Source organism: Salvelinus namaycush, chromosome 10, assembly GCF_016432855.1.
Source record: "Salvelinus namaycush isolate Seneca chromosome 10, SaNama_1.0, whole genome shotgun sequence".
Classification (NCBI taxonomy): Eukaryota; Metazoa; Chordata; class Actinopteri; order Salmoniformes; family Salmonidae; genus Salvelinus; species Salvelinus namaycush.
The window spans coordinates 33,785,280-33,802,964 of NC_052316.1; the positions used below are offsets into that span (position 1 = coordinate 33,785,280).

Sequence of the window (17,685 nt, forward strand, 5' to 3'; positions counted from 1 at the left end):
GACATGATCATGGAGGAGGTGCCTGTGAGGAAACATGGCGTTTCCATGGTGACTGCAGACGTAGGGCTGGTCAGCATGGTGCGACAGGGCATCCTAGCTCTACAGCTGTTGCCCCCCAACTCCATCGCAGGTTGGTTTAGACCGTCCATACTTACTGCATTTCTCTGTTCAATCGAAAAATCAAGGTTGGTTTTCCACACTGTGCCTATTTGTCTTTGAAAGCCTAGCTTTTTACCACTGCTCCCTAGGGAAGAATGCCATTTGTTTCAGTCAGTTTTACCTGCCTTAACCCGAGCTGATCCTGTTTTGTTGTAACCCATTAAACCAAACTCTCAATCAAACTTCTCCAGGTGTAATCATAATTACAGATGGGGTGACCAGTGTGCCTGACGTGGCTGTGTGTGAGACCCTTCTGAACCAGCTCAGGAGTGGAACCATCACCTGCTCCTTCATTCAGGTACTGAAACATGCCACAACATATTTTATTTTATTTTACCTTTGGGTCAAACTGCTGTGTATATTCAGTGTACATTACAACATACGGACACACCATGAGAGCTGCTGTTTACTGTGGATTATTGTTTCTTCTCAACTGAGGCAGACAACGAGCCTGGAATCCAAACTGAGTCCATGCTCTGTTTAACAAAGTGAAACTCAGCATGGATTCAGTTTGGATTTTAGGCCAGCAGGCAACTGCCCTTCAGAGAATCCAACTACTAAATACTGTCTATCTCTCATTCAGTAACACTATTTTTGTAATCAAAGATGGTTCTGAATAAATCTTTACATATTGTAGATAATCTATAGTTGTGGTTGGTTTCATATTTTGTTTTCGTTCTCTGTTGTCAGGTGGGCGGGGCCTACTCATACGACTGTAGTTTTGGGTACATCCCTAACGTTGAGCTGATGAAGTTCATCTCCTTGGCGACCTTTGGCTCCTACCTGTCTAGCTGTCCTGAGCCTGACCTGGCCAGTCAGGACATGAACACCTACCACAACGCCTTCCTCACATACTCTTTCCTCAAGACCAGCGAGTCCATGAACCCTGAGTACTACTGTGGTAAGAAAGAGTATGGTATTTTTTTATTTGTTAAAACTTTTTCACTGTTTGCCATTACAGTTTGGCTCAATATCCTGAGCCAAAACAGGATTTGAGTAGATCACTTTCATATTTTCAGATTTTTTTTCATATCCCACCATTAGCTTTTAAATTGCACAGCACATCATGATAATACAGGCATGTCATTACCCTTGTCACATTGTTATGCCGGCATTATGTCGGAAGTTAAACATAAGTCATTTGAATACTTTAGTTGGTGACATCCACTTAGTGGTCACTGATTATCAACTACAGATTGCGCTATGACTACGCTAATCCAGTGGTGCAAACAGGGCTGCCGCCAGGGATTTTGGGCCCCATGAAAGATATCACTTTGGGCCAACCACCACAGGCCACACCATCCTTGCGCAATTGCTGTAACCATACACCTCCAGAACCCAATCGACCCGTTCAAAGCTTTAAATAACTCTACCTTTGCAGGCTTGCAACTCTCTTGTAGTCCAATATTTACTGTACGATATTTACTGACAGTGAGCTGTGAAAATATAACGCTGTGCAGACATTCATGCAACACTCTGCATACAGTGGAATTCACTATTTGATGCAAGACTGATACCCTCTATAAGAAATGTGCTAAAGGACATATTTTACAGTCTAAATGTAATTTTAATGTTACAATTCTTGAATGTAAAATTCTCTTAACTTTAATGAATAACTTAAAATAAATATAACTTAAATATACATTAAGTAAAATTACTTTAAAGTACTACTTCAGTCGTTTTTGGGGTTATCTGTACTTTACTATTTATCTTTTTGACTACTTTTACTTCACTACATCCCTGAAGAAAATAACACCCCTAAAGAAAAGAACATACTTTTTACTCAATACATTTCCCCTGACACTCAAAAGTACTCATTACAATTTGAATGGCTAGCAGGACAGGAAAATTGTCCAATTCATGCATTTATCAAGTGAATATCCTTGGTCATCCCTATTGCCTCTGATCTGGGGGACTCATTAAACACTGCATCTTTTGTAAATTATGTCTGAGTGTTGGAGTGTGCCCCTGGTTATCCGAAAATGGTGCCATCTAGTTTGTTTAATATAGGGAATTTGAAATGATTTATACTTTTACTTTCAATACTTAAGTATATTTTATAAATTACATACACTTTTGATACTTAAGTATATTTTGTCTGTTTTTCTGCATACACACAAATCAACAGAAAAATTGAGAGCTGAGGACATTATTTGTTCTCTTTATTTAGTTTCCGGGACATATCTATGATCATTAGTTGGCTGTCGTCTGCTGTGTACCCAATCCCCATCAGAGTGCAATTTAGGCTGAAAGAAGTTATTTTATAGATAGTGTTCTTGATTGAACTCCTTAGCGCTCTCTGTGACAGTCCAAACACAGTGGCTTTTGTATGATTCTCTTGTCATTTCCAAACACCCCATCATTATCTGTGTGAATCATGATACACCCGCAGAGATGTCTGGCTGCTCTCTGAATAGAAGTCAATCTTTATAATGTGAGGTTTAACATAAAGAGATGCTGATGAAAGAACAGGCTTTAATGGCTGGCTAGACACCTAGACAAGATAAAATTGGTTGTCTTTTTGTCTGTTTCTGATGCTTTTCAAAGTGAGAGGTACCAGAGTTTTGGTTGAGCAAAGTTTGTCACAGTCGATATTGCAACAGGGGAAGTGAAAACACATGATTTTGATAATAGTACTTTCTTTACCTTGCTTCTCAATAATAGTATAAGCTACTGTATATTGAATCACACGTCAGGGCCTTCTTGTTGCTGTTTCTTTAACACTGTGAATTAATGCATGCATGAATTAATGAATTCAATTATTATTTATTTGTATGTGTGCTTCACAGTGTCTCAGCACAAGCTGTTCAATGAGCACCTGGTGTCAGCCCGTGGGAACCCTGCATTAGTGATGAGGAGGAAGAAGCACACAGAGAAGGAGGTGCACGCCCATCTGGTCAGTGTGGTGTCGGTCAGACTGAGAGAGGGATACACCATCAGGGAGATCAACCTTACCAAAGGTACAGGACTCTCTGACCAGTCACATTACCTCACAGCAGTACTGTAGTCGCGTCACTACACCTTGAGGTCGAGTCCCCTGTGCCCAAGTCCGAGTCCAGTCACGAGTCACTATGGCTGAAGGTAGAGTCTTAGTCTGAGTCAACAATGGTAGAGTCACGAGTCATCCATTTTTAATAGGTCTTATTCTTTTACCAAACAAATGTTCTATAGTTATAATGACTTTAGGGTCGGGGCTGGATAGTAGACCTTTAGGGTCGGGGCTGGATAGTAGACCTTTAGGGTCGGAGTTGGATTGTAGACCTTTAGGGTTGCAGATGCTTATGCAGTAAAACAGTTGCAGTGATGTGGATGCTAGATGGTGGCTTTGAGTTATCACTGGTTTAAGAGTGTACCTTTTTGAGGTACTGTGTGGCACTGGTGAGGTACTTTGAGCCAGTGTTGTAGTGCTCGAGTTCTGAACTCATGACTTTTGACTCAACTTGGGCTCGACCATTGGTAACTCGGACTCGCTTTCTCGTGACTTGGACTGGATAGGCTGCTATGATAAGCAGAATATTAGCAGCACTGGGTGCGCAGACCAGCGAGGGTTCTGTTCTCTAGCAGTGCGAAGGATTCCCCCTCCCGCACACACAGCCTACGCCAGCTGGTGAGCTGCAGGGGAGAAAGCGATGATTGTGGGCAGGCAGGCTCCGCTCTGCCTCCGATCACAGGCTACACATCGCACAAGTGACTCTCTTGCTTCCCTGTAACCACCAGTCATCAGGCTACCTGAGGTCGAGTCCTGGTTAAGAGACACAAACTGCTTTACGAAATTGAAAACAATACTAGTATTGAGTTTAATAGAAAAAAAACAGTCTAGCTATTTGACTCTCGCACAACAGAACAGTGTACTGTCTACACTTGGTTTGTTGTTTTTATTAAATTGTTTTTAATCATAGCTAAAGTTTTTATTGTTACTGTTTCCGCGACGCGGTTAGCCTTTTTACGGCTGGGAACGCAGGTTTGTGTTCCAAATTCCTGTTGTCGTGTCTCTGACTGATTTTAAATTATATGACAGGCTATTTTATCAAATTGATTACCTAACGTTTGATTGATTATGTGATTGAGTTAAACCATGCAAAAACGAACTTGTCAATAACCTGGGGCACCACGGAAGAGTGTTTTATAGAGCTGCTGTCTTCCGAATAAACTCTTAAAGATCTGAAGATCTTTTATATCAATAGCAGTCAATTATTAATCGTCACCTTATTCATACTCATCTGAAAGTCGTAAAATTCTTGGTTATCTTCACGAAGCCTGGCTAACAAGTTGAATCAGCAATACAAAAATTGGCTTATTTATTTACTAAATACCTAAATAATCACATAGAATTACATATAAACAGGATGGATCATACATCGATTACTAATCATGTCATATAAGAAAACACAATATGATGGCTGGTTACACAAAGGGGGCTGGGTTTGAATGAAGGCGCGGGAAGACTGAGGGACAAAGGGGATTGGGTCTCTATCGGACCTTGAGAAGCTATGCTACCATAAATACAGAATCTTATGCATTCTAATAACCGCCCATTCGGAAAATGCAAAATATATATTTACACTGAGCTAAGCTTCGATAGATGGGTCGAAGATGGAAGACTGGTTTGCCCAGCAGAGATCGCCCTTGTCCTTTGTAGAATATTTCTGGTCGTATTGTTGTAGAGCAGATACGTTGAAGTACCCTGTCTTCTCATAGGATTGTCTGTCCTTTCCTAGGCCACGTACGTTTATAGCCGCAGCTGATAACTCAACGCCTAGGATGTATCACTTCTTTAATGAATAAGAGTTCAAAGTTCATACCAAGTTGCCATATTCAGCTCGTGCTGTGTTCTGGCTGCTCTGGTTGAAATTCATCCTTCCAGCGTGGTGATCGTCACCTCCACGTTGAAATGGACACCAGTCCTCATGTCGTCGGGAACTAAGGTTGACTTCCATCAACGGGATTTTGTATTGGGGGAGGGAAGGGCGTGTTTCATAGTTCTCAACCAATGTCTGTTCACTTGGGAGTGGCTGAGTGAGCGTAGTTTACTTATGAAAACAATTCTCTCATTTAGAAGCTAAAATTACATTTCATCTTTTCACAAACAGTTTCATATTTAAACATTTAAATTGCACAACAATTCCATGTGAATCTGATAACTAGAATGTGTAGACTTTCCAAGATATATAATTTATGTCGTTCTATCAGATATAATGTCCCAGACACCAATTGATCTGACATCATATTCTTTAAGTACCAACGGACACTTTCAACTGGTTGGATTACAGAAATATTGTATTTATGGGGATCATAAACCTCATACAACGTCATGATAATGTTAAGTAGTAGTTAGCTGCCAGCCGTCATGAAAACGGAGCAGGCTAATGCTAGCAGTGCTAGCCCACCGGTGTTTTTATCCACGGCTGGGCACAAATGCTTTAGGTGTGAGATTCTTTCCACACAATCACAAGATGAAGATAAGCTGGAACTGAAAAATGGACAGGGATTTGTCTTCCCTAAATGCACCACCATCAAGCAGCTTAGGGAATAGGTCCTCCTGGCTGCTCGCTCGGCTGTGAGAAAACGATAACCTGCTTTCTAAGTACAACGACTTTGCTGTAGCCCAGGCAAACTGAATCTTACTTATGGTCTGGTAGTGCTCCAGTTCTCCCTGTCAGAATAAGCAACAGAGGACTTGGAAATCATATCAACTCCTGTAGAAATGGCACTATGGTTATTGTGAGTAACTTCATTTATGTATCTCTAACTCTGGCTTCTAGTGAGTTTATACAAACTGTCATATCCTACCATTCTGATAGATTGAAGACTGTCCAAAGATGTGGTTGCAACATTAATAATTTGGTTGTTATTCCATTGGTTACCTCGAGGCAGATGCCCCAGGGGCAGAGTGGCACACAGTAATTTAATATGGTGCTTTTAAATGTTAGAGCAATCACTGGTAAAACCTTTCTCGTGAATGACCTCCTTACTGAGCACAAAGTTGAAAAAGCCACATCCAAACGGAGCGCCCCTTGGAGTAGTGAGGAAATAAATAAATTGCAGAAAGGCAGAGCGGAAGTTGCAGGTCCATTATGATATTCTGAGGCAGCAAATGTAACAAGTCAGAATATTTTGAGAGTGCTCTTCTCGACCATTGATGGCCTGATAAATCCTACCCCCGCAAACCTCATCTAAATGTGATGAGTTTGCAGCATATTTTTCAGAGATAAGATAACAAACATTAGGCTAGGTGTCAGTCAAGCAAGACCTGATGAGAAGTTTGATATGTTCCGTAGCCTTCCATGCAAAGGCACTATGGAGTTATTTTCCCTAGTTGATACAGACATGCTCAGGAAAGTGATATCACAACTTAAGCCTTCTACCTGCCTTCTCAATCCTATCCCCACCAACTTCTTCAAAACAGTTACTTGCATATCTGAAGAAGTGTAAGCTATTGTTAACCACTCCCTGTTTACAGGCACTTTCCTCACTGCACTAAGAATAATATAGATTCTTCAGCATTAGCAATTTTCGACCAATCTCTAATCTTCCATACTTCAGAAAAATTTGGGAGAAACTGTTTTTCAAACATCTAAAATATTTTTGGGGATGTGCCAACTGTATTTCTGAAAATTCCGATCTGATTTTCATGCACACCTCATCACAGATGTTAAAGTGGTAAATTATCTTCGAGCCAACAGATGCCAAACTCTTGGATTTAAGTGCTGCATTCGACACTGTTGACCATGATGTCCTTCTGGACAGACTGGAGAGATGGGTTGACCTTTCCGGTCCTGTTCTAAATTTGTTTAGGACCTATTTAACCGGTCAATAGTTTTGTCACCCTTGGTGAACATAGCTCAGAGAAAATAGATATCACAAGTGGCTTTCCACAAGGTTCGATTTTGGGTCCGGTACTGTTTCATTTATAAATGTTACCCCTTGGTAGTGTTATCAGAAAGCACAGCATTGATTTTCACTGCTATGTAGACGATACACAACTTTACATTTCTGAGTCACCAGAGGAGTTTAGGTTCACAGATACATTATTTGACTGTATTAGTGATTGAAATACTTGGATGGCCTCCAGCTAAATCAAGACAAGACCGAGGTACTTATTATTGGAGCCAAAGCACAGAGAGAATCTGTCCGCACATTTTAATTAATGGTCAATAAAGGTTAAACACCTTGGTGTCATTTTAGATTCTGAACTCAATTTCGAACCAAAATGGCTTTTTACCACCTGAGGAGCATTGCCAACATGTGGACGTTTCTGTCTCAGGCTGATACTCATCCATGCTTTTATTATAAGCACGCTTGACTACTGTAATGCTGTCTTGTCCTGTCTAATAAAGCATGCCATTGGTCAACTACAAAACATATAGAATGCTGCAGCTCAGGTACTGACCAAGACCAGATGGAGAGCACTGACTGCCTGTGAGTTTTAGAATTCATTTGAAGTTTATTCTATTGGTTTTTAAATCAATCCACTATTGTGCACCCCAATACATATCAGACATGCTGAAAACACCTTTTTAACTTTCCTTAACCTTATGGTCCTTTTTGAGTCTTTCTATTTTTGTTATTCTTTAGTTTTTGTAACCTCTTATGTTTGTGTAGTAGTAAATATTTCTTCTTTTTTCATTGTTTTTAAGTATTTTTTTCCCTGTAAAGCGCTTTGCGTTGCATTCATGTTTGCAATGTGCTATGTAAATGAAGTTTGATTGAGGGCAAAATGTGTAGTAGGAATACCGCTGGTAGTCATTGTGCATGTTGCTCTCAGGAACTTAATTGGCAGCTTGCGAAAATATATATATTTTTTAGTAGGGGTCCTCACCCAGGGGCTCATAACATTTGGGGGTCCTTGATGTTAAAAAGTTTGAAAACCCCTATACTATCCAGCCCCAAGTAACCTCAAGTTATCTACTATTCACGTAAAACCCTCCATATAGATCTGTTTTACTGCAGAAGCATTCACTAGGCCCAGTCTTCCAGACTAACTGTATACATTTCTATAAATGCTGTGTTTCAGTGTCTGTTCTGCTCCCTTTCCCACTAGGTGGGACCCAGCTGGAGGTGAAGCTGGTGTTGCTATGGAAACACAACATGCAAATAGAGTACCTAGCGGTGGCCCAGTGGCCCCTGGACCCTGTCAAGAGGACCACCTGGGTAGAGGTCACCATGGAGGGAAGCTACGACATCCTCCATGATATCAGCTGTACTCTGAGGAAACCCATCACCTCTCCATACCGCACCTCTGTCATACGACGATTTTGGAACACACTGCAGAGGTCAATAGAATAGATACTCTATTGGCAATTTTGTGAGTGTGAGAAATGAGATTTGTCTTCTGCTTATCTCAACCCTCAACTACACACGTTGAGAGGTACAGGGTCAGCCACGGAGTAGTACCTCAGGATAGAGGGTTGTTTAAAGTGCCTTGCTTCAAACAATTTTGTGAGCGTATACTGTGCATTTCTCTTGTTAACACCCATGTTATTCTGCCCTCTGTAGTATAAACCAGACGGATCAGATGCTGGTCCACTTGCAGTCCTTTAACTCTCTCCCAGAGAATTACACCATACCTGAGAGCACCAAGAACGGAGTTCCTCTCTTCTACATCCCCCCTGGATCCACCATGCCGGTATCTACTCTGTCTGGCTTTCATACAATGTATTTTCACCATTAGGGACTGAGCCTAGTTTGTTTATTTAGCCTTTATTTTACCAGTTTGGAGGTACTCTGCCTGCTCTAAGTAACATTGATTCAGCAAATAGAGGCTATTTTGAATGTTTTACTTGCAAATATTGTCATCGTGATTTTCTGTACTGTGTTGTCACAAGCCACACCGTCTCTATTTACCTCAGGACACATAGTCACAGCCTGTATCCCAAATGCCACCCTATTCCCTACATAGTGCACTACTTTTGACTAGAGCCCTGTTTTGTCCTCCAGGTTCTCTCCCTACAGCACAGTTGCTCTAAAGACTCCTCCCAGTCCCAGTTTGCCTCATACTGGAAGCCCATCCTGTTCATGGATGCACACTTCTGGCAGAGATGGCTTCACATGCACCGCATCACCATCATCCTGGAGCACGACATGTGAGAGATGCCTTACAGTTATTGTACCTTTTTTTTTAGATTTCAATAGAGTTGTCAATTTATCAATATCATCGCTGGGAGCAGTCTTTACAGTCCTCTCCCAGTCAATAGTAGAGAGAGAGAACTGTGGACCTTCTCTTGTTCCGCTACTGACTGTTTCAGGTCTACGCACCAACCATTGTATAGTGGTTGCTCCACTAAAAGTTTTGTGATCATGCTGCGATACTTAGAGGTAATTTGTGGTTTAGTACGGTACCCTGCGTCACCACTTCATTGCTCCAGACCAGCGCAAGGGGGAGTTAGAGCACTGATTATGATTTTGGGTCCTACTGTGTCTCTAACTGACAATTAATGGGCGACCTAAATAGAAACTGATAATTGTGCAGACTTCAGTATTACTTACTAAAACTGTTGTTACACTAAGGTTTTTATTATTCTATTTTGTTAGGATTATCTTGCTCTTACTGTAGTACTGTAGGCCACTGCCAACCGGTCACATTGTACAGCGCCTGAGTGGAACAACGGTCTAAGACACTGCATAGCAGTGCAAGCTGTGTTGCTACAGATGCTGGTTCAATACCTGTGCCGGCCTCGACTGGGAGACCCATGAGATGACTAGGTTTTTGTATTTTCTCCCTCTAAAAACAGAAATCAATAATTCTAAATAACAAACTGGCTTTATTTACAAATTAGTAACAATGTCTCACCGCATGTTCAAGAATAGCCTTTTTCTCACTCATTTTAAGTTTGAAAATGAAATCATCTCCAAAATATTGTTATTTTTTAAACAAAGACGTTGTTATTATTATTATTAATTTAGAATTATATAAAAGCCCTTTGGATATTCTCAGATATATTATTAACAAGACAATACATATTGGTCATGGATCCCGAGTGGCGCACAATGGGACTGCCTTGCAGTTCTCCAGCTGTATCCACTGAAAGCGCGCAAGGTTCAAGGCATGAGAGCAGGGGGCATGGGATGGACCGCAGAGCCGCGCGCAGAAGAGCGACCTAGCCCATGGGGAGGGGGAGGACCCCCACCCCGCCACACTGGCAAAACTTTAAGTGGCATTGCACTAATAATGGAGCTGACTAGGGAAACGTTCCCGCTGTTCTGTTCTTAGTGCCAGTCTGCATGTTCAAACTGAAACAATGTAACTAATAATGGCATCTTTATGCTTTCATTAATAAAATAATGATAAAAATACTCTTTCAAAATGCAGATGTTTGTTTAGTTATGGATCCATAACAAATTAATATGGCAATAAATATCACTGAATTACAGAAATATCCTCCAATCCTCTGTATTTAATTATTGGCAGAGAGTCACGTCATACTTTTTGATATACTGTAGGCCTACCGTAAGCGACATGGGCCTCACTAGTGTTGAGTAATGTGCTGTTAATAGTGGTGTAGGTCTTATTTATTTAAAGAGCATATTGAAGTTAGAAGCAATAGGATTTGAAGTAATAGCCTACGACTATTTTAGCACCGCTTCGCGCTGCTCTGATACAAGCATGGGGACTGGTCTTGATAATTCAATGAGATTTTTATTTTCACTGAATCTCAGTTTGGGTATTGGTTAGACTAGAATTTGAAAATTAGGGTGTAGAAATGTTATGCTCTTAGTGAAACCTTTATTTAACTAGGCAAGTCAGTTAAGAACACATTCTTATTTACAAGGACAGCCTACTCCTTCCTCCCCATCTGGGAATTGTCTCCCGTGTGCCCGCAGGACACTGGATTCTTTAACTATATAGCCTAGTACTGTACACCCGACCGTCAAGTTGTACAGCGCTATGTTTTTCCTTCCATCCTAGCACAAACTGAGGTTTTTTGTTTTTTCTTGGAATAGAAACACCATAATATTTATCAAATTAATTAACCAACTACCAGTCAATAGTTTGGACACACCTACTCATTCCAGTTTTTTTTTTATATATTTTTTTTTTTACTATTTTCTACATTATAAAATAATAGTAAAGATATCACAACTATGAATTAACACATATGGAATCAGTTAAGAAGAAATTCTTATTTACTATTTACAAGGACAGCCTACTCCTTCCTCCCCGTCGGGGAATTGAACCCTGGTCTCCCGCATGCCCACATTCTCTAGTGCAGACATTATTGAAGGCTTTCCAATGCTTCTCAAAGATGCCCTCTGGTGGTCAAACTAGCACTAACTAGCTTTAATGGTACCGGTGGTTCAAACTGAAATACGTGCCATAGAATTCTGCGGCACCATGCAAGCTGCGCCGCGGTACGCTGCAACTTTTAAAGGAGGAACCACTGTGGGCAGCAGCGTAGCCTAGTGGTTAGAGCATTGGACTAGTAACCGAAAGGTTGCAAGATCGAATCCCCGAGCTGACAAGGTACAAATCTGTTGTTCTGCCCCTGAACAAGGCAGTTAACCCACTGTTCCTAGGCCGTCATTGAAAATAAGAATTTGTTCTTAACTGACTTGCCTAGTTAAATAAAGGTAAAATAAAAAATACTGAACAAAAATATAATCGCAATATATAAAGTGTTGGTTTCATGAGATAAAATAAAAGATCCCAGAAATGTTCCATACGCAAAAAAAACGTATTTCTCTCAAATGTTGTGCACAATTTTTTTTACATCCCTGTTGCCAGATAATTTAATGTTAATTTCTCTACCATAAGCCGCCTCCAACATCGTTTTAAAGAATTTGACAGTACGTCCAACCAGCCTCACAACCGCAGATCACGTGTACCCACGCCAGCCCAGGACCTCCACATCTGTCTTTTTCACCTGCGGGATCATCTGAGACCAGCCACCTGGACAGCTGATGAAACTGTGGGTTTGTACAAGCGAAGAACTTCTGCACAAACTGTCAGAAACCGTCTCAAGGAAGCTCATCTGTGTCCTCATCATCCTCACCAGGGTCTTGACCTGACTGTAGTTTGGGGTTGTAAATGACTTCAGTTGGCAAATGCTCACCTTCAGTGGTCACTAGCACACTGGAGAAGTGTGCACTTCACAGATGAATCCCTGTTTCAACTGTACCGGGCAGATGATGGCAGACAGCATGTATGGCGTTGTGTGGGCGAGCGGTTTGCTGATGTCAACGTTGTGAACAGAGTGCCCCATGGTTGTGGTGGGGTTATGGTATGGGCAGGCATAAGCTACGGTCAACGAACACAATTGCATTTTATCGATGGCAATTTGAATGCACAGAGATACCGTGACGAGATCCTGAGAATCATTGTCGTGCCATACATCCACTGCCATCCCCTCATGCTTCAGCATGATAATGCACAGCGCCATGTCGCAAGGATCTACACAGTTCCTGGAAGCTGAAAATGTGCCAGTTCTTCCATGGCCTGCATACTCACCAGACGTTGATCATGTATGGGATGCTCTTGAGTGATGTGTACGACAGCGTGTTCCAGTTTCCGCCAATATCCAGCAACTTCACAGCCATTGAATGGGACAACATTCCACAGGCCACAATCCACAGCCTGATCAACTCTATGCGAAGAGTTATGTCTATGTCACACTGCATGAGGCAAATGGTGGTAGCACCAGATACTGACTGGTTTTCTGATCCACACCCCTACCTTTAAAATAAAAATCATGTTCTCTGTGTCTAGGGCTGTGGCGGTCATAGAATTTTGTCAGAAGTTATTGTCATGCTTAGCATCTCCAGGCCTACCCACATACAAGCCATTAATGCGCACCTTTTGGATCATCTACATTTAAAAAGTTGAATAAATCAGTTTAATATACATACCATCACAATAAATCCATTATTTATTGCTATGCGCCATGCCATAGGCCAGAGTTCCCCAACTGGCGGCCCAGTTATTATTTTACATTTTCTATCTGTTTGGGCTTCTTGCGGTCAATTTGCAGTCTACAAATGATTTGTAATTATGTTCCGGTCCCCCGACCATCCACTCAAGTTAAACTTGTCCCGCGCCTGAATCTAGTCGATGATCCCTGCTGTAGACTTGTTCATTTAGCTCACAAGATATGCTTATATGTATGAGTCCTGTGACATTTTATTTTATAGTAAGAATAATATAATTGTACTTAGCTGAATAAAATAGGATATTTTTCCCATTACAGAGCAAGTGTGCATATGAACATTTTGAAACATGTCCTATATGCTAGATGTAGAGTTATTTGGCAACTTCAGTTGTGAATGATACAAACCTTAGAATGTCTTAGAAATCAAAACATATATGGCCTGCATGATGTGACTATAGACTATTGATGATTTGAGAAAGTATCAAAAAAAGCTTGTGCTCTGTTCCTTGCCCCAGACTGCATAGCTGTTCTCTCAAGTGATAATATTTTCACCCATCAAACTATTCTCAATTTAATCTTTACTAATATGTCAAATTAGTTTAGATTTAGAATGGCCCATTATCAAATGGGCAGGAACAGGGGCAGGAACAGGGGCAGGGGAAAAAAGACACGTCCTCTGTATGCACCCCAATAGCGAATTGAGCCCGCACGCTTTCCCACCGTTCTGTTTAGCTCTAGCTGCCCGACAGGTGATATTCCGCGCAAACTATGTATGCCATGGGCTCTCCAACATTGTTCATGCAGCTACCAGTCCTTAATTTGGGACAACAATTTAAATTTGTTAAGGAACATCGATAGTAACATGTTTTCGCAACGAAACATACTTTTGGCCATGTAGTGTGTGTGGACACCCGTTTCAAATGAGTGAATTCGGCTATTTCAGCCACATCCGTTTCTGACGGGTGTATAAAATCGAGTACACAGCCATGCAATCTCCCTAGACAAACATTGGGAGTAGAATGGCCTTACCGAAGAGCTCAGTGACTTTTAACATGGCACCGTTATAGGATGCCACCTTTCCAACAAGACAGTTTGTCACATTTCTGGCCTGCTAGAGCTGCCCCGGTCAACTGTAAGTACTATTATTGTGCAGTGGAAAAGTCTAGAAGCAACAATGGCTCAGCCGCGAAGTGGTAGGCTACACAAGCTAACAGAATCGGAGCGCTGAAGTGCGCGGCGCGTAAAAATAGTCTGTCCTCGGTTGCAAGACTCACTAAAGAGTTCTGAACTGCCTCTGGAAGCAATGCCAGCACAAGAACTGTTTGTTGGGAGCTTCATGAAATGGGTTTCAACGGCAGAGCAGCCATACACAAGCCTAAGATCACCATGCGCAATGCCAAGCATTGGCTGGAGTGGTGTAAAGCTTGCCGCCATTAGATTCTGGAGCAGTGGAAACGCGATCTCTGGAGTGATGAAATATGCTTCACCATCTGGCAGTCCGACAGATGAATCTGGGTTTGGCGGATGCCAGGAGAACGCTACCTGCCCGACTGCATTGTGCCAACTGTAAAGTTTGGTGGAGAGGAATAATAGTCTATGGCTGTTTTTCATGGTTCGGGCTAGGCGCCTTAGTTCCAGTGAAGGGAAATCTTAACGTTACAGCATGCAATGACATTCTAGATTATTCTGTGCTTCCAACTTTGTGGAAACAGTTTGGGGAAAGCCCTTTCCTGTTTCAGCTTGACAATGCCCCTGTGCACCAAGTGAGGTCCATACAGAAATGGTTTGTTGATCGGTGTGGAAGAACTTGACTGGCCTGCACAGAGCCCTGACCTCAACCCCATCGAACACCTTTGGGATGAATTGGAATGCTGACTGCAAGCCTGGCCTAATCGCCTAACATCAGTGCCGACCTCACTAATGCTCTTGTGGCTCAATGGAAACAAGTCCCCGCAGCAATGTTCCAACAGCTAGTAGAATGCCTTCCCAGAAGAGTGGAGGCTTTTATAGTAGCAAAGGGGGGACCAACTCCATATTAATGCCCATGATTTTGGAATGAAATGTTCGATGCCATGTAGTGTATTTCCCTAAACTGTTGACAGCCCGTCTGCACGCTCGAGAAAGTAGTAAAGGATAGAGAGGAGGAGATGGAAACGCATGGTGGTTAGATATTCTGTATAGCTAAAAGTAATGTCACCCAATTGCTTATTAAAATATTTTTTTAAATCCCAATTACTAGGCTATTCAATATACATATATATTCAAATACAATTCACTATTTGTAGACTAACTGTAAGCCACCCTGCACAATCAATGAACCAACAGCATCACCTAGGGCTGTACGTTCTCTCCCAGACTCATGGATAGACATTTTGGAGCATAAGATAACCAGTCGATCCAGTATGCATAATAATACAGTCCACTCTCAAAGGCTATTACTCGACTTTGTGTAATTTTGGAGTATAGGCTAGACCAATTAAGACCAAAGACATCTTAAATCAGTTTTTTCTATGTTTTTCTGCCATGTGTAATATGCCTTAGGCAATACAGTGCATTCCGAAAGTATTCAGGCCCCTTCCCTTTTTCGACATGTTATAGTCTTGATCAAAAATTGATGAAATAAAACATGTGCTCATCAATCTACACACCATACCAAATAATGACCAAGCAAAAACTTTTTTTCTTCTTTTATTTTGCAGGGAAAAAATAAATAGACCCTTTGTTATGAGACTCGAAGTGCATCCTGTTTCCATTGATCATCCTTGATGTTTCTACAACTTGATTGTATAAGGTCTCACAGTTGACAGTGCATGTCAGAGCAAAAACCAAGCCATGAGGTCAAAGGAATTGTCCGTCCGCTCCGAGACAGGGTTGCGTCGAGGCACAGATCTGATGAAGGGTACCAAAAAACGTCTGCAGCATTGAAGGTCCCCAATAACACAGTGGCCTCCATCATTCTTAAATGGAATATGTTTTGAACCACCGAGACTCTTCCTAAAGCTGGCCGCCCGGCCAAACTGAGCAATCGGGGGAGAAGGGCCTTGGTCAGGGAGGTGACCAAGAACCCGATGGTCACTCTGACAGAAGTCCAGAGTTCCTCTGTGGAGATGGGAGAACCTTCCAAAAGGACAACCATCTCTGCAGCATTCCACCAATCAATCCTTTATTGTAGAGTGGCAGCCTGCTTGAAGTTTGCCAGAAGGCACCTAAAGGACTCTCAGACCATGAGAAACCAGATTATCTGATCTGATGAAACCAAGATTGAACTCTTTGGCCTGAATGCCAAGTGTCACATCTGGAGGAAACCTGGTAAAGTGTGGTGGTGGTAGCAGCATCATGCTGTGGGGATGTTTTTCAGTGGCAGGGACTTGGAGACTATTCAGGATCGAGGGAAAGATGAACGCAGCAAAGTACAGAGAGATCCTTCATGAAAACTTGCTCCAGAGTGCATAGGACCTCAGACTGGGTTGAAGGTTCACATTCCAACAGGACAATTACCCTAAGCACACAGCCAAGACAACACAGGAGTGGCTTTGAATGTCCTTGAGCGGCCCAGCCAGAGCCTGGACTTGAACCTGATTTGAACATCTCTGGAGAGACTTGAAAATAGCTGTGCAGCGACGCTCCCCATCCAACCTGACAAAGCTTGAGAAGATCTGCAGAGAAGAGTGGGAGAAACTCCCCAAATACAGGTGTGCCAAGCTTGTAGCGTCATACCCATGAAGACTTGAGGCTGTAATTGCTGCCAAAGGTGCTTCAACAAATTACTGAGTAAAGGGTCTGAATACTTAATATATGTACATGTGTTTCTTCAAAAATAAAAAACCTGTTTTTGTTTTGTCATTATGGGGTATTGTGTATAGATTGACGATGAAAAAAATAATTTTAATCAATTTTCGAATAAGTTTGTAACGTAACAAAATGTGGAAAAAGGGAAGGGGTCTGAATACTTTCCGAATGCACTGTATATTGCATAACGGCACAATCATAATTTTAATTCATAATCATAAAAAAAAAAATCGGGCTTGGGCTCATAAGCCTATGCATAAGCTCTAATATGCATATTCAAGTTTTTAATTGATCATCACCTGCGAAAAAGCTGTCTTTTGTTGCGTTAGACTTTGAAACAACACCCACAATGATCATGTCTTACACTGTTTCAACCTGCTGTTGAACTTTGTTCTTCAAATTCATCATCACAGTGTGGTGGCCTGCTGGAGGTCATTTTGCAGGGCTCTGGTAGTGCTCCTCCTTGCACAAAAGCGGAGGTAGCGGTCCTGCTGCTGGGTTGTTGCCCTCCTACGGCCTCCTCCACGTCTCCTGATGTACTGGCCTGTCTCCTGGTAGCGCCTCCATGCTCTGGACACTACGCTGACAGACACAGCAAACCTTCTTGCCACAGCTCGCATTGATGTGCCATCCTGGATGAGCTGCACTACCTGAGCCACTTGTGTGGGTTGTAGACTCCGTCTCATGCTACCACTAGAGTGAGAGCACCGCCAGCATTCAAAAGTGACCAAAACATCAGCCAGGAAGCATAGGAACTGAGAGGTGGTCTGTGGTCACCACCTGCAGAATCACTCCTTTATTGGGGGTGTCTTGCTAATTGCCTATAATTTCCACCTTTTGTCTATTCCATTTGCACAACAGCATGTGAAATTTA

General features: G+C 41.9%; 1 protein-coding gene across 1 annotated transcript in view; it reads left to right on the forward strand.

The window, feature by feature from the left end:
• Window positions 1–17,685, forward strand: part of LOC120054317 (KICSTOR complex protein SZT2-like) — a 153,516-nt gene that overhangs the window by 13,436 nt on the left and 122,395 nt on the right. The window contains exons 7-13 of the mRNA XM_039001731.1: window positions 30–130; window positions 351–457; window positions 850–1,060; window positions 2,949–3,119; window positions 8,201–8,432; window positions 8,656–8,785; window positions 9,097–9,242. Coding sequence (XP_038857659.1) covers window positions 30–130; window positions 351–457; window positions 850–1,060; window positions 2,949–3,119; window positions 8,201–8,432; window positions 8,656–8,785; window positions 9,097–9,242 — 1,098 coding nt within the window. The remainder of the gene's footprint in view (window positions 1–29; window positions 131–350; window positions 458–849; window positions 1,061–2,948; window positions 3,120–8,200; window positions 8,433–8,655; window positions 8,786–9,096; window positions 9,243–17,685) is intronic.